This window comes from Mirounga leonina, unplaced genomic scaffold (genome assembly GCF_011800145.1).
Source record: "Mirounga leonina isolate KUSES-001 unplaced genomic scaffold, KU_Mleo_1.0 Mir_174, whole genome shotgun sequence".
Classification (NCBI taxonomy): domain Eukaryota; kingdom Metazoa; phylum Chordata; class Mammalia; order Carnivora; family Phocidae; genus Mirounga; species Mirounga leonina.
Genome location: NW_023270451.1, coordinates 22,684,323 through 22,705,745, shown reverse-complemented (window position 1 = coordinate 22,705,745; position 21,423 = coordinate 22,684,323). Strand labels below are relative to the sequence as shown.

Sequence of the window (21,423 nt, the reverse complement as noted above, 5' to 3'; positions counted from 1 at the left end):
ACTTGCAAAGCAAAATGAATGCAAAATTCCTTTAGATGTTTATGGTCTGTCTCTTTTACGTTTCCTTCTCATATGTAATTTTCTTGAGCTACGAATCTTTACTGACTCTTCCCAAAGCATTTCATCTCATTTTCATGGACACAACTTCCTTTATACTCATATGACATCGGAGCACTTAATATTTTATTAAAACACATAATTACAAGAATAGTAAGTACAGCCGACAGGTTCTGCCTGCTAGTAAATATCTAACTTTTGACTAGTGGGAGCAAAAGCATGGAGACATTCCTGAGCTTTGAGCACTCAGGAGAGCTGTTGATCTCAGTTTAGATTTCACAGAAGGAAGGAACGTTAACTGTTATATTGGTGAGTTGGTTAAGTGGAGGCCAACTAAACAATCTTGATTTTGAAGTCACGCAGGCCTGGATTCAAACCCTGGCTCTGTGATGTTGGTAAAGTTAGCTTCCAGATCTAAGTTTCAGTGTCCTCATCTATGAAGTGAGGATAAAAATAGCTCCTTAGTATATATCACAAGGTCATCGGGAGATTAAGCTAGATGGTGCTGGTACTGTGTTGAATACAAGGTGTGGCACATGGTAGGCTCTCAAAACAAGCAATCGCTGCTGCTGCTGGTAGTATTGCTAATCCTACAATAGCAACATATGCTACAGCTTCTCTAAATCTGAGTCTTGTGACCAGACATTCGCCAAGTTTTGGTCTCATAAATACAACGTCCTAGAAGATCCTGCCACATGAACCTTCTATAAGCAAATCGTTCATTTCTGAAGTAGAACTCTTCTTTTCCCTAACCCGGCTCCTCTTCTTATATTCCCAGTTTTGGAAGGAGGCATCAGTTTCTACCCAAGACCAAGAAAACGTCCAGGCCTCTGTTGTCTTCACTTACTGGCCCCCACCCTCCTGCCCCAGGGATCCAAGATGAAGATCCATCTACTCAGCTCATCCTATGAAGCTGCTGCCCTAGGACTCTTCTAATCCACTCCTTTTATGCTTCTGCTATATCCTTGTATCACTTACAAAACCTGGCCATTTTTATGTTTGCCTTCTATCAGCCATGTTCAACTATAAGCTCCTTGAAAGTGCCAGGTATGATTTATTTCTGCAATCCCAGTGTGGCTAGCCCACTGCTTGGCATATAGTAGGCACTAAACAAATGTTTGCTGAATAAATTAATACAGTTCTAGCCACATCTGCACAGCACAGCAGAGACCTGATTTTCCTGTTAATTCTCAGCTTTCAAGTAAGAAATATAGTGAAGCACAGCTGCAGCTGGGGCCTAAATGACCCTTTTGGGGATTTTCTCTTGTTGTTAGGTTCAACCATTAGCAGTAATTTTTGCTGTAGCAATGTTTGCTCTGGTAAATTCCGGGAAACTAAATGGTGCTAATCATAAAAATAGCCTTGATTATGCAGTTTTTGTTGGAATTTGTTTACTGGATTTGAATTTGGTTATATATATTTTCAGACTCAGTTCTGTTAGAGAATAGAAGAGAGTTGCTTCTTCTGTGGAGGAGAAAGACCTCAAACTAACACTTTAATGTTTAAAATTCCTAAATCTGTGCCAGCCATCCAGATGGCTTTCAGCAAAAGCATCCTCTTCTCTGCAAAGGCATCTCTCTTTCCATCTTCTGTCAGTTGACTTCTGTGTGTCCTAGTTTTGTAATGTTAGGCCACTTAGTCTCTTTGCTCATCTTTATAATGGGAATAACAGCATCTTCTTCATAAGGCTATAGGGAGAAGTTCCAGAAGTGATATCTTCAAAGTATTAATCACAGTGCTTAGAATATGCTAAAAGACTAGATCACTTTATGACTATGATAATTTTCACTATCCCTGGCTTCTCCAACAATGCCAACAAAAAAAGCAAGGGCTTTGGGGCTGGACAGACCAGGGCCCCAAAAGAGAAAAAACAATTTCACAGTTGAACGACAGCCACCAAGTCTTTTAGTGTACATCTTCTATCGTCTCCTCTTCTATTAAATGGCCCCAAAGATATCAATCTCATAGTGCATTGAGAGGGTTCAAAGAAATAAAGTATGTAAAACATCCACCATGATGCCTGGGCCAAGATATACACTCATTTCTCAAGTCATCCAAAATTTTCTTGTCAATCTTTGTTCTCAGAATGTTCTCTGATATTTCACTTCATTCTACTGTCTAGCTACTAAAGCAAGAAACATCATATGGCCTTCCATGTTCCCTGATTTCAAGCACTCAGCTCCTCAGATAATTAGTAATACCTCTGGCAAGTTATTTTTCCTAAAATTCTGACTAGATAGATTGAAGATTTGCCTATAAAATTTTTTGTAATAACTCAAACTCATCTTTTGCCTTATCAAAAATTTCTAGCAATTGTGGTAGTTTATAAATTAGCATTTGATTTTACAGTATTTTAATACCTTCTTTAGTTTTTTTTTTTTTCTACCCCTTCCTTTTAGAATGTATACTCCTGAAAAGCAGGGACTCTACTTCCCACTATGGTAGACAGGCTCTAAAATGACCCCTAATGATACTTCTTCCTGGGTAACCATGCTCTTCTATAATCCATTCCCCCTTGAATGTGGGCTGGACCTAGTGACTCACTTCTAATGACTAGAATACAACAAACGTGATGGGGTGTCCGTTCTGAGGTTAGTTTACAAAAAGACTATGACTTGCAACTCTTTTGTCCTCTCGCTCTTGACAGACAATCTGCCAGGTTGTGCGTGGCTCTATGGAGACGCCTACATCATAAGGAACTGATGTTTCTGGCCAACAGCCAGCAAGGACCTGAGGCGTGCCAAGAGTCACATGAGGGAGCTTGGAAGTGTATCTTCTGTGTCCTGCCAACAGCTGCAAGTGAGCTCGGAAGCAGATCTTCCCCCAGTTGAGCATTCAGATGACGGCAGCTCTGGCTGACACCTTATTTGCAGCCATGGGACAGATCTTGAATCAGAAGCATCTAGTTAAATGGACCCACAGATACTGTAATGTATCAATATTTCTTATTTTAAGTTGCTAAGTTGCAGTGGTAATTTGTTATACAGCAATAGAAAGGGGGTACTGCCATAGCAAATGCAGAAAAACAAGGAAGTGGCTTTGGAAATAGGCAGTGAAGGAAGGCTGGGAGGATTCTGAAGAGTATGTTAAAGCAAGCCTGCATTGCCTTGAACTCACTGTAAGTGGAATCGGGGGGTGAGGGAGAGGTTCTTGTGTAGTGGCAGAAAGCTTAGCAACATAATCACCTTCTATAAGGAGAAAGTTGGAAAGGTCCCTAGTGAATGGAGTGATCGAGCTAAGTAGATTTCCAAACAAATGTTGAAGGTGCTGCCGAATTTCTTCTTGCTGCTTATGGTAAAATGTGACCGAAGAGAGAAATTGAGAGGACCATTAAACAGAAAGGAACCAAGACTTGACGGTTTTGAACATCTTGACTCTAAAAATAAGAAATAGTTTCCAAAGTTCAAAGCCAGGGTAGTGCCAGGACAACATGGTCTAAAAATGAAGCAGAGGGTGGAACTAACATCTTTTGTTTAGAATTCTGACCTTAGGTATGGAGATGCTTCAAAAAATTAAAAATAGAAATTCCATTACTGGGTATTTACCCAAAGAATAAGAAAACACAAATTCAAAAAGACAGATATATGCACCCCTATATTTATTGCAGCATTATTTACAACAGTCAAGATATGGAAGCAACCCAAGTGTCCACTGATAGATGAATGGATAAAGAAGTTGTGAGATATATAGATATCTATATATCTATATATCTTCAGGCTTTCTCCTGAAGTTTCTTTATTTATTCCTTTGGCCCAAGGTATTAATCCAGAAGTTTCTTTATTTATTCCTCTTGGCCCAAGGTATTAATCCAGATATAGCAGGATGTTATCAGTGATTGCACAGGCTATTCTATAGATATATATATATATAATGGAATATTACTCATTCATAAAAAAGAATGAGATCTTGCCATTTGCGACAACATGAATGGACCTAGAGGGTATTATGCTAAGTGTAATCAGTCAGAGAAAGACAAACACCATATGATTTCACTTATACGTGGAATCTAAGAAACAAAACTAATGAACAAACAAACAACAAGCAGAAACAGACCCATAAATACAAGTAACAAACTGATGACTGCCAGAGGGGAGGGAGGTAGAGACATGGGCAAAATAGGTAAACGCGAGTAGGAAATACAGGCTTCCAGTTATGGAATGAATAAATCACGGGAATAAAAGGTACAGCATAGGAAATGCAGTCAGTGGTACTGTAATAGGGTTGTATGGTGACAGATGGGAGCTACACTTGTGGTGAGCACAGCAATATGTATAAACTTGTCAAATCACTATGTTGTACACCTGAAACTAATGTACCATCATGTGTTGACTATACTCAAGTTACAAAAAAGAAAGAGAACTGAAGAATAGCAGTTACATGGACTATAATCTGTCATAATCAATTACTGAAGCAATTTGCAACCACAATTTCTTAAATTTTACTTTCTAGGAATATCCTTTTTTTTTTTTTTTAAGATTTTATTTATTTATTTGAGACAGAGAGCATGAGAGGGAAGAGGGTCAGAGGGAGAAGCAGACTCCCTGCCGAGCAGGGAGCCCGATGCGGGACTCGATTCCGGGACTCCAGGATCGTGACCTGAGCCGAAGGCAGTCGCTTAACCGACTGAGCCACCCAGGCGCCCTCTAGGAATATCCTAATCCTATCCATCTCAAACTCTATAATCCTTCCTCCTTCCAACTATTTTACTATATTGAATTTGTTGACGAGTATTCAAATACCAAATATTTTTTAAAAGTTTCATTTTCTTTCTTTCATAGAAGAAAGTCTCTTAAGATAGTTGTTTCTAATCATAATCACATTGAGTGAGAAACATGAAATATAACCCCGCCTAAAAAGAATTCTGAACTGAGGGAACTCATATAATTTTTTTTTATAACATGTAGTAAGCAAGTCTGTCATGTGCCCTAAAGAGAGCCATTCTCTCTATTTTCCAAGGGTGCTCACTCTACACACATCATTAAAAAGGTAATCTGAGAGAAAGGCCATGAGTACCTCTGCTCACAAGACTCACAGAGAAGTCAGAGACCCATACAGGAATTGTCTCCCAATTGATATCTACCCTTGTTTCTATACCATTTTGGCTTCTGGTGAATTTTTCCATTATTATGATTTTCCCTCAGCTACACTGATCAGTGTGACCACAGTGGCTAGGACCAAATCCATTCAGTCAATTTCTTATAATTAAGACCACTATTAAGTGAAGTCCAGGTAACAGAATGAGTTCAACTTGCAGTAACTGAGATCAACCATGTTCCCCAGGCTTTCAGACCCTACTGGCTGAATAAATCCTATAAACCACAGGGTCTACCTTAGACAATCAGGTGGCTTTCTCCTGAAGTTTCTTTATTTATTCCACTCGGCCCAAGGTATTAATCCAGATATAGCAGGATGTTATCAGTGATTGTACAGACTTGGTGTTGGCCTACAAGAAGAAAATCTAGGATTCAGGGTAATTCTATCACCTATAACAACCCTGGCCAGCAAGTTGAGGTTGATCTGAATGCCTTCTAGGATTGAGGTGGTGTCCCTGATCACATCACTTAAAGTCAGGAACAAATTTTGTTCCACCTTATCTAATTAAATGAGTCCAACCCTGAGAATAATTGCCTGCACAATGCATATAAAAAATAAATCAGCTATCACTTAGGAAAGCAACCATAAGTAAGCAAGAATAGCCTCATTTTAGAAGGATCTCTAGAATCATCTAAGGGCTACATGAGCTAATGATGGTGTTTCTTTAAATACATGAAGGCCTCTTATGACCACTCCTAAGGTGAAGTTATATGAGCAGCCCAAAGAGTTTTACCAATTGCCACAATCTATTTCCATAATTTGCCCCAAACTCAGCCTGTTAGTCTGTAATTTTTCAAGTGACAGACCAAACTGCTAGGTCATTGACAACAACTCAAGAGTCAGTAAAACATATAACAAGGTTCACCAAGAGGAGTACTGTCCAGACCTATAGGAATGGCTTTGAGTTATGCCCATTGAGCAAAATGACCATGTCCATTTTGGGGTCTGCATAGCTGGTGCTGTTTAGAAAGCACAGTAGACAGCTTTGGACAGCTTAGCTGAACCATCAGTGAACCAAAGCCCAGGCATTTAAGGAAACCTCTATGAACTGAGGGCCTCACTGAGCTAGTGGCCTTGTTTCAACAGGCAGAATGACAGATAAAGTTTCCACAAAATGGAAAGCTGCTACTTGTTCATGTAAATCTACGATGCTGCTGGGAGAGCTTGATAGCTTTCTTGAATTTATCATTTCCATTTGACAAGCAAGGTTTGTTAGGCCCTTCTAACCTTATTGGTCAGTGAGTTCAAGTTGACCCATCTCAAACTGAGAATATTAAACCAGAGACTCACAAGGCCTCCATGGGTCAGACACTGTTTCAGTCCCGGTAACAGCTTAAAAGAAAGTTAATAGCTACCTTTTTTTCCTTCTTTTTTTGGTTGTTGCATCAGGCATGCAGTGTTGTTATGTTGGGAAATGGCCCAAGTAGTCTGGCAGCCATGATGTGTTTAGAATAAGCTGTGATTTCTCCTTCTTTTTCTGCGATTCTATATTGTTTCTGCCAGCCCACCTGGGAGAAAACAGGGCAAGTGTTTTCTCTATTGTCCTACTATTACTGTTCTACATGTGGCAATCCCTGAATGAATCTCCACTGGCACTAATGGGGCAGAGAAGAGCAGGTGGATAACACATCAATTCCATTACACATTTAGCAGTGGAAACCAGAACAGTAGTACATTCCATCTGCCCGAAGGATTCTACCAAAAGGCCATTTTGCTTCCCTTCCCACTGTGAACCCTGCCCAAATGACATAAGTTGAATTTGGGCACCCTCCCTCACTGTGTGACCAGGTGAGATGGTGATCTGTGAGCCAGTATCCACACAACCATGACGTTGAGTGCTTTCCCTCCCAAAGTGCCCCATCATACTGGGGTTCATATAGCATCTGGTCTCTCTGGAGGACAAAGGAGATCTCATCCTGACCCCTAGTCACCTTCTTCCTTACAGCAGCTGAGTTTAGAGTAGAGAGGGGAGGCATCAAGGGGCACAGAGGCAGAGGGCAGCTCTGGACCAGTAACAAGGTGCCTTTATTTTCAGTTTTGAGCAGCGCAGTGGTTACTTGTGTTTTAACCAAACTTCCAACATCTACCACCTGAAGCACTGTATAAGGTATCATCATTACTGACACAACCAAGTTAGCTTTGGAGAGTCTTTGACCCACAGCCACCGCCTTGACTCCCACAGCAGGAACTGTTATGGCGGACATCTCAACCTGGAGTCCAATCCTAAGTTTGGTTAGAACATAAGGGATGGGGAAGTTTTCCAAGGTGGTAAGGCTAACTGTAAGAATTTAGCTAGACTGTTTGTGGGACACTTTCTTATTCTCTTAGCAGGTTACTTTCATCAGCACTGTAGGCCAGTTGGGACCCAAATACTCATCAATGGTTTCCCATAAGAGTTTGTCTATCTCAAAGAACTCTCCCTGACAGGACCGATATGCCTTTGTAGCAGCCAAGACACACCGCAAAAAAACTTGGGAGACCTTTTAGTGTCTCAGTGATTACAGTGGGCATGATAAACTGCAGGAGGGGTTGAGTCAAAAGGCACTCCAACTGTTGCTATTTCTCCTCAAACAAGCATTATATGCCTTGCTCCATTATCTCCACAGTGAACTCACTAAGGCCCTAAGGATTTGCCAGGCTTCTGACTGTGGCACTTGCAAATCCCTTCCTTTCAAAAAGCTAGGTGTCCAAGTGTATCTCTATGACTGTGGTCTGAACAAGGTCAGAACATTCCTCTAACCCAGAATGGGTCTTTGTACTAGTTGATATAGACTATCATATCTTTGTGTTGATTCCTCAAACTCCAATTTCCAAAGAGTGATAAGAAGAGGGCCAGATGATACCTGCACAAGCAGGCCTGTCTGAAGAGGACACCAGAGCTCGGGTAACCTGCATCTTTTATAACAGGCAACGTCCCTTGCTCCAGAGGGGAAGACTATCTCTCTCTTCCAAGACTGTTTGCTATACTAACATTTGATAGTCCAGAACAAAGGGCAGTCAGTGCCTCAGAAATGTGAAAGCCTCGTGGAGAACTGTTTCCCAGTTATTATTTAATGGGGAAAAAGGTCTAGAAATTCAGCTGATTTTTAACGTCCCTATAATATTTTTCAAATTACCTTTTCAAAGACTGTCCAACTAGTATTCCTTTCCACATACTCTACCGGCGGGTAAACTGGTCTATTTCTTGAACATATGCAATACTGACCTGCTTCTAGGTTACAGAAAACAAACAAACGAAAACAACAAAAAACTTCTTGCAAATAAATACGAAAACCACAAATCTAAACTCGTACTCTTATTTTGTATGTCCTTGGTTGAGATGACTCTTTTACACTATGGTTATTTGGCCTTTTGACGGGTTGCCTTGAAAGTGCTTTAAGCTCTCTACCATATATATTTATTGTTTCCAAAACAAAATAGCAAGCCTCTTGGGAGTATAAACTATATTTTTCCATGACTCAATATTCCTAATTCGATTCCTCTTAACAAATGCTACCTACTCACTAAAACATAAATGCCACTGTCTTTAAGTCCCTGATAAATATATTCTATATGAGGAGGGAACTAAAGATCCTTATTTTTCCCACTGAGATCCAGAACTAAACAGTCAACAGACCAAAGTAGACCTCTGTAATTCAAATGTCACTGCAATTTCAAATTGGCAGCCTTTCCTGAGTTTCGTTTTACTTGCCAAGGAAACAATGAAGCACTTATTCTGATGCCAAGAGAACTGTGGGAAGAGACTAAGAGATTTGTATTTCCCTGGATTTTTAATCTGCAGAAGAGAACAACTACAGGGACCAAAGTGGCACATGTTATCATTATTTTAATAATTCTATAATTACACAACTAATTGCATCTTGGAAAATATGGTGTGTACATATACAAATTGACTCACATGATTGCAAAAATGCTAACAGATGATCAGATAGAACCAGAAGTTACAGTTATAGAATTTATGGTAAATGAAAAGGTAAAACCAATACAAACATCACTGATGATATTTCTATGGATTATCTATGAATTAATGATAAATATGGTCTCAATTTTACAACTTCCTTTGAGAGAATAATTCTACTCCTTTCCTCATGGCTATCTGATGGTTTGTGGCCGCAATTCTTTCTTACAAAGTCTCTGCAATACCAAGACTCAAAGGTCAGTTTTCCTGGCATCTTTAAGCTGGACAACCGTAGTTCTGATCGCATCTAACTCCTTCCCACAAACTCCCCAAATTCTACGCCTGATACAATGCATATTCTATTTCACTATGTCTGAGGTTGGGTGAAGAAATCTGTAATTTTAAAGAAGTGCCATGAGATTGTCACATTGAGGCAAGTTTGAGACATGGAGTCTTAAAATCATTTTGTAAGTCTTAGAGAGCAGGAACTAGGTAATAGTCATCTTATATCCAGATAACTGCTAAATATAAGAATTGTACATGGCAGATCTTTTTTCATTAAATACTGAGTTGGCAGGAAGTATATTTATAAAACATACAGACAGTATATGAATAATGATATCACCACTCCTAATGAACAACCTAGTTCAAGAAAAGGAGCAGTATCACTACATTCTAATAATCTTCTGTGTGTGTGCTTTCCTGCTTCTATTTCAGTTGCTTGCCCTTTAAAGTAATTCTGCTGAATTTTATCATTCTTGGTTTTTCTTTAGTTTTACTGTATATATGTAGAGCAAAACAATGTATCACTTATTTTTAACGGTTTTAAACCTCATATCAGTGGGATCATATTGTTTGTATGCTCCTGTGCCTTTTTGATTTTAAATGGTATGTTCCTGGGATTCCACCAGTTGTGGTGGATTGCTGAAAGAACTTCTGTATCTTATTCCACTGTATGAATATACTACAATATATTTACCCATTCTCTTGTTGATAGAGATATCACAGTTGTGTCCAATTTTTTTCTCTTACAAGAAAAATATTACAACATATCTTACAGTTCATGCATATAAGAGTTATACTAATTGCTTAGTAAAGAATGTAACTGTTGGGACAACTTTATTAGATAATGTCATTTTTTTCAAAGTGGATGGGCCAATTAATATATTCTATAAACAAAGAATAATAGTTTCTTTTACTCTACATCCTAACCAAAACTTAAAGTATCAATTAAATCCATTCAGTAGATACGAAATGGTATTTCACTTTGGTTTTTAATTTTCACATCCTGATTGCTAACATGTTTGGGCATCTTTTCATATGCTCATTGGTCACTAAGGTTCCTCTTCTATGACATGAGCGTTATAGCCAATGGTCCTCTTTATATTCTTTTCTTGCTGGCTCCTAGAAGTACTTTTTATATAATTCTCTTTCAGTTATTTATTTTTCAAACATTTTCTTCCAGCTTCTGGTTTGCCTTTTTGCTTTCATAAAAGTATTCTTCAGATGAACAGAAGTTCTTAATTTTAATGTAGTCAATTTTCTCAATACTTTATGGTTTTGCTTTCTTAGCTGTTTGATGTAGCAAAACCACTTCTTACACTGAGGTCATAAAGATATTCTTCTATGGTGTCTTCTAAATTTTATAGTTTTACTTTTTGCATCTGAGTAGTCAATCTACCTGGAGTGAACTTTTGGGTACATACTGAAATGGGGGTTGCAATTTCACCATGTCTCCTTCACTGAAACATTTCTCAACTCACCTAGAGTGTTGTCACTAATCCAATTTTCATATGTGTGAGGGGCTGCTTCTGGGCTCCTTCACCAACTTGTTTCTTCTTTTGCTTCAGAGACTAAATTTCTACAGCTTACTAATAAATATCTCTCTTCTAAGGCATGTTACATGTTATGGTTATTTCTGGTACACTGTTCTTTCTACAGATTTTAGCAATAGCTTACCAATTTCTATTTTTAAATTCTTTAGAATTATTTTTACTGGAATTGCATTGAATGTATAACTCAACTTAGAGAGAACTGACTCAAGCAACCGAGTCTTCTGATCCATGAACAAGGTTTCTTTACCCTTTCATATAAATTTCTTTAATATTATTTCAATAAAATTTCTTTTTTTCCATAAGGGTCTTGCTTATGTTTTGTTAGACAAGGTTTTACCTTTTACTAAAGTAATTAATAATTTATAAATTATATTTTCTCTCTGTAGACACATTGTAATAGATGCTATATGTTATATTAATTATGTGTAGAGCAAATTTGCTAAAATCTTATAATATTTCTAATAATTGATCTATAGGTATATTTGAGATTTTCCAAACAGATGACCACATCGCCTGCAACAGTTTTATTTTTTCCTTTCCAATTTATTTATTTTACTTCTTCTTCTTGCCTTCCAGTATGATGTCAAATGCAAGTAGTGACTGATTTTCAAATATTAAACCATACTTGCATTATTGGCTAAACTCAACTTGGCCATAATATCTCTTTTATATGTTCTTGGATATGATTTGCCAATATTTTATTTCAGTTTTTTTGGCATTGTCTTTATGAATAGGATGGGCCTATAAGTCTTCTTTGTCATCAATATTTGGTTTTGGTACCACGGTTATCCCTCATTACCCAATACATCTCACACTCTCAAGGTTTTACTGCATTCCTGGTATCAGAGTTGTATTACTTTCAATTTTGTCTTCTAGAATACGTTATATACAACTGGAGATTTTTTTTCCTGTTTGGTATAATTGATAAAATAACCGGGACCTTATCTTTCTTTCCTTCCTTCTTTTTTTCTCCCACCCTTCGCACTTCTTCCTGGGCCCCTCCTTTGGCTCTTGGTCTCTCATGGTGATTTTGTTCCCTGTGAGTTTTGTACTTTGAAATTGTAAGCTCACTTTTCTTGAAACTTTAACTTTTAAGCTTTGATTGAAGATGAATGGCTTTCAGCACCTAGGTGGTGTAGTCAGTTAAGTGTCCAACTCTTGGTTTTGGCTCAGGTTGTGATTTCAGAGTCATGAGATTGAGCCCCCCCGCCCCCCCCCGTTGGGCTCAGTGTGAAGTCTGCTTGGGTTTTTCCTCTACCTCTTTTTCTGCCCCTCCCCCTGCTTGCTCTCTCTCTAAAATAAATAAATCTTTAAAAAAAAAAAAAAGATGAAAGCCTCAAGAACGGATATGCTTTTTTTTTCTCCTGAAAGGTAGCATAAATTCAGGCTGCTGTGATCACAATGTCTCAGAAAAAATTTTTTCTTCCCTTCCACCCAGCAACAAGGTTTGACATTGGCAGTTTCTCATGCAGTCCTTGGAGTGGAAGATTAGATTTATTTTCATCTTGTACAGAAGTGTAGCCCGTGAGACTCCAGCTTTATGATGGAGTTAGCCAATTAGACATCCCACTCTGGCTGGGCCCTGGGCTTTGTCTACTGCAACTCAAAGCAACACCAATTACAGTCTCATCATAATATACAGAACACTTAGGATAAATATAACATTATGAAAGTGAAAGAAGTCAGACATTAAAAAGTATGTACTTCATGGTTCTGTTCAAATGACATTCTAGAATTGACAAAATTAATCTATAGTGTCAGAAAATAGATTCAATGGTTTGATTTGGGCTGAGTAACTGCAAAGTTCTGTAAGGAAACTATTTGAGCTAATGAAAATGTTCAGTATCTTACCTGTGGTGGTGGTTATTCATGAAACTGTCTACCCACATGAATTATTGTATATAACTTATCCCTCATTATTGTTAACTTTAATATCTGAAAGATGGATATATAATGATAAAAAAAAATCAAGTTATCCACTTAAGATCTACATACTTTACTCTATGTCAATTTTATGTCAATAAAATGATTTTTTTTTAAGCCCCTTTGAGGACTGGAATTCCAGAAATCCATTAAGAGTTTTTACCACTACCCTTACTAGCTAGCATCAATATAAATTTAAAATAAATGGAATCCTTCTCAGACCCACTAAGTCTCCATAATAAGGCTGCTTTAGAACACTGGGGTCTTTGGTCAGGGTCACCATTTAGTTCTTATTGCTGATGAAAATGTATTCCTATGACTGATGGCTGCTGGGCAGAAGATGACTATCTAGGCAATATTGATCTTGACATCACTTAGGCCACTTCAACTATTCTGTTGCTATTGCATGCTTTTTCAGTTATGACTAAAAAGAAATCATGTCAACGTGAGTCACCAAATTCCTACTTCTAAGATCCAAAGGTTTTCAAGGACTGAAATATGTATATTCATTTTCTCCTGGTTTTACATGCAGACAATTTTGGTGCACTGTGGTAGAGATAGGGTCTTCTTGAAAATTCTTGTTCTCTCAAAATAATTAAAATGTGGAAGCAAAAGCCCATGGAAAGGTGGGTGAAATCCCAAAGTGCCAAAGGACAAGTCCAGATTATTTGTCAGTCATTATCTCCAATCTCTAGTCTTGCCAGGTCTGACATTCCTTTTACCCACGTACTCTGTGCCACACTTCCCTCACTATCTCAGATTACGTTTCTAACTAAATTTTATTCTTATTTAACTCTACTCTCCAATTTTTATCTTAGCACCCTTTGAGTGATTCAATTCAGTTCAATTTCTTAGCTTCCTCACATCTGCCCAGTGCTGTGCTCACGGTGGTGTGTATTAAAAATCAACCAGCTATTCAAACCCGTCACCGAAGAGATTATAAGCTAGTGGGGGATATTTATGGGTAAATGATGATAGAGAGATATACACACAATACTATTATTGACTCATACAGAAAAGAGTCCCCAGCTCGCTGGGAAAGTCCGAGGCTTTGTAGAAAAGACACATGAAACCTAAACTGAGCCCTGAAAGTGAACGGGATTTGAGGGTGACCCCTAATGGGTTCAGGGAATGGCATTCCAGGAAGAGAAGACCAAGGGGCAAAGGCATGGGGAAGACACAGGATCCCTGTGGCCCACTGGAAAGTAAGGTTGATAAGGTCCACCTCCCACAGGGCCTTTTGCATTTTATAACTTTTTGGTAAAAAATTATAGTCAACTTAGAAAATGCTCTTAAAGTTGGGAAAATGCTGACATTTGTGTTTATTTCTGTAACATCTCTCAAACTCTTCAAACTCTGCTATCCATCATTGTAATATAGAATTGTTCTATAGTCCTAGATGTCTAGGATGTACAGAGTCTATACTTCCAGAGGAATTTAATGGGATAGCAGAATTTCATAGAGTTTATTTAGTATTTTATATCTCACTCATGATTAAATATTATCACAATGTGGTAGTTGGAAAGAAGATAACATGAAAACATATTCAAATCACTTGCATTTTGATAAACAATGTAAAGGAAATGAGCTACAAAAAGATGACATTATTTAGGCAAAGGTTTCTATTCTAACTTCTATCTTCCCTTGATACTATCCATCTTCCTGTCTGTGCCCAATATCATAAATAATAATGTTTTCACATACAAAGAATATTTCTAAAGAGGGTCCTTCAAGGGGCACCTGGGTGGCTCAGTCTGTTAAGCGGCTGCCTTCGGCTCAGGTCATGATCCTGGGGTCTTGGGATCGAGCCCCGCATCGGGCTCCCTGCTCAGCGGGGAGCCTGTTTCTCCCTCTTCCTCTGCCTGCCACTCTGCCTACTTGTGCTCTCTCTGTCTCTCTCTGTCTCTCTGTCAAATAAATAAATAAAAATATCTTAAAAAAAAAAAAAAAGAGGGTCCTTCAAGTATAGGAGGATGTCTACCACCAGGGGATAGTGTGTGTGTGTGTGTGTGTGTGTACATGTACCATGCGTAGGCTAGATCAAGCATGGATACACAGTCTTCAACTAAATGTTTTCCAAACATCTTATGAATCCGGGTTTCAATGACAATGACCAGTACTGTAGATTTTGGGATCACAAACTAAAGGATGGAGTTAAATTTAATGATTTTAAAGATCCAGTCAAATTGGAATCTATATATATATAGACTATATAACAACTATAAACAAGTTGTTAAAAAGGTTTTGTATTTCTCCTATTCTTCAGGCTCCTCTCATCACCATAATCCAATCTCCAATATACTTGATTTCCATTTTTAAGCTCCTCTATTTCTGTTACTGGCAGCTAAAGATAGTGAGAATTATTTTATTATTTGAAGTGTAATAGTTTTTTAGACATTTCGCTATGTCTACCATATAAATCACGTAAATAAGTAGTAGTATAATTTAAAGATATGTGTATTTAGTTTTTTGAAAAATGAAGAACTTTGTATCAAAAGATTCTTTTCTAAAAAAACCCACCAGGTTTAAAAACAATGTGTACACTGTATTGTATATACATCATACAGCCTTGTTGTGTATCTTTTTCTTCCCCTTTAATATGAATCACAAAATATTTAAAGTGTTAAGGGTTAACAACATCCATGGTTAAACATTAGGAAGTGAGTACAACTTGCAGAACCTGCACCTATAATATGTGCTATATTTCAGAATTAAATACTCTTTTCAAATGATAACTTTTCCAACTATTATTCAACACACAAAACACACAGCTCTAGAGAAGTTCTTTGAGCACAGAGCTAGTTAATAAGACACACAGGATATTTAATTTCACACATGAAGCAGAAAGGTGCAGATAAGCATTATTTTCCACCAAAAAAAAACAAACCTTAAGGAAATAGTTGTTATTGTTATTGCTGTTGCCAGACACTCCTTGCAATTCAGCCACAGTGCTCTAAAATGGTTGACAACACAAATTAAAGAAGGCTTTTGCCCATTAAAGAGAGCAGCCTAATGATAAAGGGTAGAAAAAACACTGACGTTCCGGTGCCTACTAGAACACACACGTTTGAGAACTGAGAGAATGCCTCCCACTCTTAGTTTCTCAACATTATGAAGAGTATAAAGTCAATTCACATTATTAAAAGGCCATCCATAATAATTGCAATCTCTTGTTCACAACACAAGCTGTTTCCAACCAGGAACAGCAAACAGCATGAGTCAAATTTAATGTTATCCCTTTAATGCTTTTTGCCTAAAAATTATGTTCTTATAAACCATTTAACGCTTATGCAAACCATAGCTCCATTATATTTCTGACTCTAATTATTACATGTTAACACGAGCAATAAAAATGCATATCCAGGTAGGTAGCTGCTCTAAATATTCAATACCTTAAAAGATTCTAAAAGCTAATATTCTCATGATATAGTTATAATTATATTAATTTCCAGTAATGAAAAAAATTACGAAAGTGAACTTAAATTATTTCTTAAGAGAACGGGCTTCAGAATCTATAATCTGAGACTTTAAAATGTAATAATTATCATATTTTAAAAGCATATTTAAAGAAGCAAACCAAAATAATCCTATAATTTCAAAGTGCATGTAAAATAGTTTATTTTAATGTGAACGACCATATGCATTTTCTAATTCAAAAAAGTGGTACAGCACCAAGTCATACTTCATTTCTAGTGTGAGCCCACTGTATTTCACATTGCATAATGATCTTGGATAGAAACATATACCCCACAATTTACATACATGACCCATGCTACACAAAACATATGCCAGAATTATAACATCCCACCACTAAAAGGCTAAACATTGATAGTTGTGGAGTATGACAGATTAAATTTGTTACTGAAAATTAAAATCTAGTTGAAAAATTTACCATACCCCCAGAATTTCGTGGGATAGTGCTGACTGTGTGAGGGGCTTACTGAAATCCTCCATCGTTACCTTCCAGATTGTTTAAAAAAAGAAAGAAAAAAAGAAAGAAAAAGAAATGAACAATAATTCTATGATCCAGAGATGCAATCGCTAATTACAGATATATTCAGATCTACATCTTAAATGTTTCAACTGCTCAGATTTAATCTTTTTCTTCTTTACAGGATCCTTCCCCTCATTCTTCAGCCTTTGGGCAGAGCCTTTTTAACTTTTTTTTTTTTTTAAATCACAATGTTTAACAGAGAGTAAACAGAAATAGGAATGTAAATTAAAATTGATTTGGCTGTTTGCTTATTGTAAACTCCTCTAGTTTAAATATTTGGGGGGGAACCCAGGAAGTGTAGAAATTTAAATAGAGTCTGGGGATTATCTATATATCTTAAAATCTATTGGAGTACAACTTATAATGTCCTAAAGCATTAAAACAGCTACATGTAAGCACACACAATACATAATAAGGTATTCTAATGCCTAAATATGGTTTTGATAGAGAACTACTGTACTTTTACAATTTCAGGATATATTTCTCAACATTGCAATGTTTTCCCCATGGGCAATTCAAGCAAGCAACTCCCCTCTATCAATGTGACAAGTTCCAAGTTAGAATCAACCTTGGATGATTTGACCAAAACCAGAAGCTATAATGCTGATCTAAGCACTGGCTCTGGAAATTAGTTGGATGAACTTAGTTGTTCTGCATTTAATCAGAGGTTTTCCTAGGGGTCCAGGGAATGTCATAGAGGATATTGTGAAATAAAAATGCTTCTAACTTTGAAATCACAAGATGATTCCATAAATGATAAGAAAAGTGAGAAGCCAAGTGATTGATTACACAATTCAGGATTAACAAAGATACATAAATCAATACATTGTTGAATTACATATAAAATTAACTCAGTTATTCAAGGATCATTTACCCATTGGATAACCAATGGTTATTGGTGCTTCTCACCTCCATTATGTCTCTTGGACATTTTACTTTTCATTAACAGAGAGAAAGAGAGTAGATAAAAAATAGGGACATACCACTCAAATTGATTTAACAATATTTGGTAGCATTAGTAAAAAAATGAATTTAAATCAAGTAAATAAAGTGTTTATACAAGAGTGAATTTTCATTATTTGTACAGCTTTCATCTCTCCTATGCACAGAATATTAACAGTTGGTTTTAACTGAGCATGTTTTGGCAACACACAAGAAAGGGAGAGAAATACAAGTCAGAGAGGAGCATGAGAGAGAAACAAAGAAAAGGGTTCCTTGACCTTTTCAGTAAAGTGAAGGTTACATGGAATAACATAGTAGTGAGCATCTGATTTCTATTTCTTGATTTCTATTTCTACAACTTGAAGACAGAAAAAAAGTTTAACCTAAAGCTAAACTTGAATTAAAAAAAATCATATACTCAATTATTCTTCCCTTTAAGCCCTATCTTCATAGGATACTTACAGATTATTTGCCTAGAATAAAATAATTCTCCAAGTATTTAATTCCCCTATTACTAGAAATACTGAATAAAGAATCACAGAACCTAAGTATTACAAGAAACTCCATCACCTAACACAGAATCCTCTTTCCAACATCTCGTCACCCAGTTATTCTGTGGGTACCTGAACAAAGACAGACCCATTAGTCCACTCCATTCAAAAACAGCAATATGTTGTAAAGAGTCCCAACCTTGGAGATACGAAGACCCTATTCCCATCATAAATCTGCCAACTACTAGCTATATGGCTAGAAAAGGGCTCGTTTGTGTCATTTCTAGAAAAAGAAATCTTTTCCGTGTGCTGTAAAGATTACATGAAATCATGTAGGGAAATGCACCTTGCCAAGTGCCAGGCACTGAATATTTATTTACCTTTCTTAGTCCTGAAAATATCTGCTCAGGTGACAATCAACTTTGCTTTCCTCATAAAAACTAAGCAAACAAACAAACAAAAAATCTATATGATGTGCTCCTAAGGATAAAAGCCGAGTAACAAATATTCATTTTGCATTGACTCAAATTACTAAATTAGAATCTTACATCAAACAAACAAACAAAAAGCTTTAGGGGCTTGAGTTGAAAACTTTTGGAACTGAATGTGATCAATTCCTCAAAATAACTGGAAGAAGTATGTAGTGTGTAGCAGGTGATCTAAAATTTTCACTTGGAGAGCTTTAAAGAACTGTCTTATTTTCCCTCTTTCCTTGCTAGACTTGACGTTTTATTTCACACGCTCACAGAATATTAAAAGCTAGAAAGAGTGCAGAAATTCAGCCCAATCTCTTAAAGCCAAAGACACTGAGGCCCACAAACTGGGAAAGCTTGGCCTCCTCGCCTTCCTCCACTTGATGTCACCCGAACTCCCCCGAATCTCACATCCAAATTCTTTCCAGCAGAGCCAGCAGGTAAAAACCAAATTTGCAGAGAATGATTCTACAGTCCTAAAAATAGGCTTGCAGCCAAAGCAAATCAGTGTCTCTGATAAAACACAAAACACTAGCACAGAGAACTGAAGACTAAGAAGAACATTTAAATATTTGAGGAAATTGTTTTTAATTTCTAAATCCAAGGTAACATTTACATACATTGTATCTCAGTATAATAAAAAAAAACCTTGCCCTTTCAAATGGACTCTGCAAGTAAAAAATTAAATCAACTAAACAGAATTCTAAGAGACAAATTCATTCATGTGAAGACTCTGTAATGTTTATTCTCTGATCCAAAGTTAACTGATGCACCATTTTTAATTGTTTACTATAATAAATGGAGAATAAACTACATTATAAACTACCAACACACAAAAAATTAAGATACATTTGGGTTAAAACATTCCAGACTAAAAATACACGAAAATATTTCAATGTCTATTTATTAATCTTCACTATGTCCTGGCTAGAGTCCAAAAAAAAGCTCTGGAAAAAGAATATATTCAGATGAGTAGAGGTTGAACATATGAAGCTGCACTGTCCTTGTATCAGCTGGTATAAATAATATACGTTTTACCTGAATATTTACTATGTTTATGGAGTATGAAATACTCTGATTAAATTATTGATAGGTCTTCTCACATGCCGATATGAAACACATGCGTGTTTAAACATGTTTATAATAAAGCATGTTGTCCCATTATATCAACATACATTTGGCATCTACATTAGAAAGAGACCAGCATCTGTATTACATTACAACACACAAGGATTCCAGAGAGCCATTTTCACTTGGGGGTTAGCTTCTATTCATTTACTTGATCTTCTACAGAGAGTAGGATGCAAAATTATTCCAATATGTATCTACTCTATGGAATATGTGCTGGTGGAAAAGCTTTGTTCTGCATTATGTTAGCACAAATCACAGTGAGCAGATCTAAAGAACGTTTTCCTCCTGGAAAAAAAGAAACCTGAAAACACCCAGCAATTTTTAGTACATTTCTGTGTGTGTTTGTGTAAGTATGTGTGCATTTTTTCAATCAAAATGTTTATTGATTTTTTTTCAAAAAGCATTACAAACTTACTGTAGAAAACTGGGGGAGAAATCGAAAAAATATAAAGCAGGGAGAGAAAATCACCAAATTCCAACAATAAAGACAGCTACTATTCACATGTTGGTGTTTTTACTCTTTTTTGTTTCCGTGAATTTCTTTTAATAGTTCAGTAAAACATGACTTATTTGATCCCAAAGTCTTCAGGCTATAAACAGGATACCATTACTTGATTCATAAGTTAATAACAGATGTAAGTAATATTTCTCTTCTGTGAGGTTTAATGTAGACACACTCTCCATGAGACACTGCAAAGAACCTATCATACTTTTACATGGTAAAGAGAGTTTTGTAAAGTAGAATGTGGTGGGGAGAAAGGTAGGAAGGACGTTTTCACGCGCTACTCACCTCATCATCGTCGGCGTCATACTGGGCGTAGTGCTGCTCAAGCAGCTCTCTCTGGCGCCTTTCTTGTTCCAGCGTCTGGCTTATCAACTGGGCAACCTCACTCACTTGTCCTGGCTTTTCTCGCCCAATAACAAATCTGTAGGAAGGTGAAAGGAGACTAATATAGTTGGATTCTCCAGCAAAAAGGAATGCTAAAAAAAAAAAAAAAGCACTGAGCTTGATAGCTCATCACAGTCCATCAAGCCTCAAGAAATTAATATCACATATATACTCTAAATGGTATGCCTGTGTGGAAGGGGAGGTTAGCTGAGCAACTGAACAGGTGATTGTAGACATACCCTAAAGGAAAAGAAAGGGGAAAAATAAAAAGGACAATAAAAAATGGGGTGTATGGGTGGCTCAGTCAGTTAAGCATCTGACTCTTGATTTCCGCTCAGGTCATGATCTCAGGGTCCTAAGATCAGCCCTGCCTCCGGTGGGCGCTGGGTGTGGAACCTGCTGAAGATTCTCTCCCCCTTTCCTTCTGCCACCCCCGACCCCCCAACCCCTGCTTGCATGCTGTTCTAAAAAAAAAAAAAAATTATCACTTTGGGAGAAGACAAAAGAGATGTAATCCATTCTACAGTACTTCACACATTTTTATTGCCCTACAAAGTGGAGGCAAACTCATAATTTCTTGTACAATTGAACTTGAGAATCATTTCCATAATACTGTCCTTTTTACAATGCAAACTCTGCTTCAAAAACATTCTGAGGAATAGCATGCCTCAGGTGGGTAAATAAAGAGGTATTAAC

At 37.1% G+C, this 21,423-nt stretch overlaps 1 protein-coding gene across 1 annotated transcript in view; it reads right to left on the bottom strand.

Annotated features, from left to right (window-relative positions):
- The window catches only part of PPP1R9A (protein phosphatase 1 regulatory subunit 9A), a 299,948-nt gene that overhangs the window by 73,634 nt on the left and 204,891 nt on the right, over positions 1 to 21,423 (bottom strand). The window contains exon 6 of the mRNA XM_035021390.1: positions 20,629 to 20,764. Within this exon, the coding sequence (XP_034877281.1) occupies positions 20,629 to 20,764 (136 nt within the window). The remainder of the gene's footprint in view (positions 1 to 20,628; positions 20,765 to 21,423) is intronic.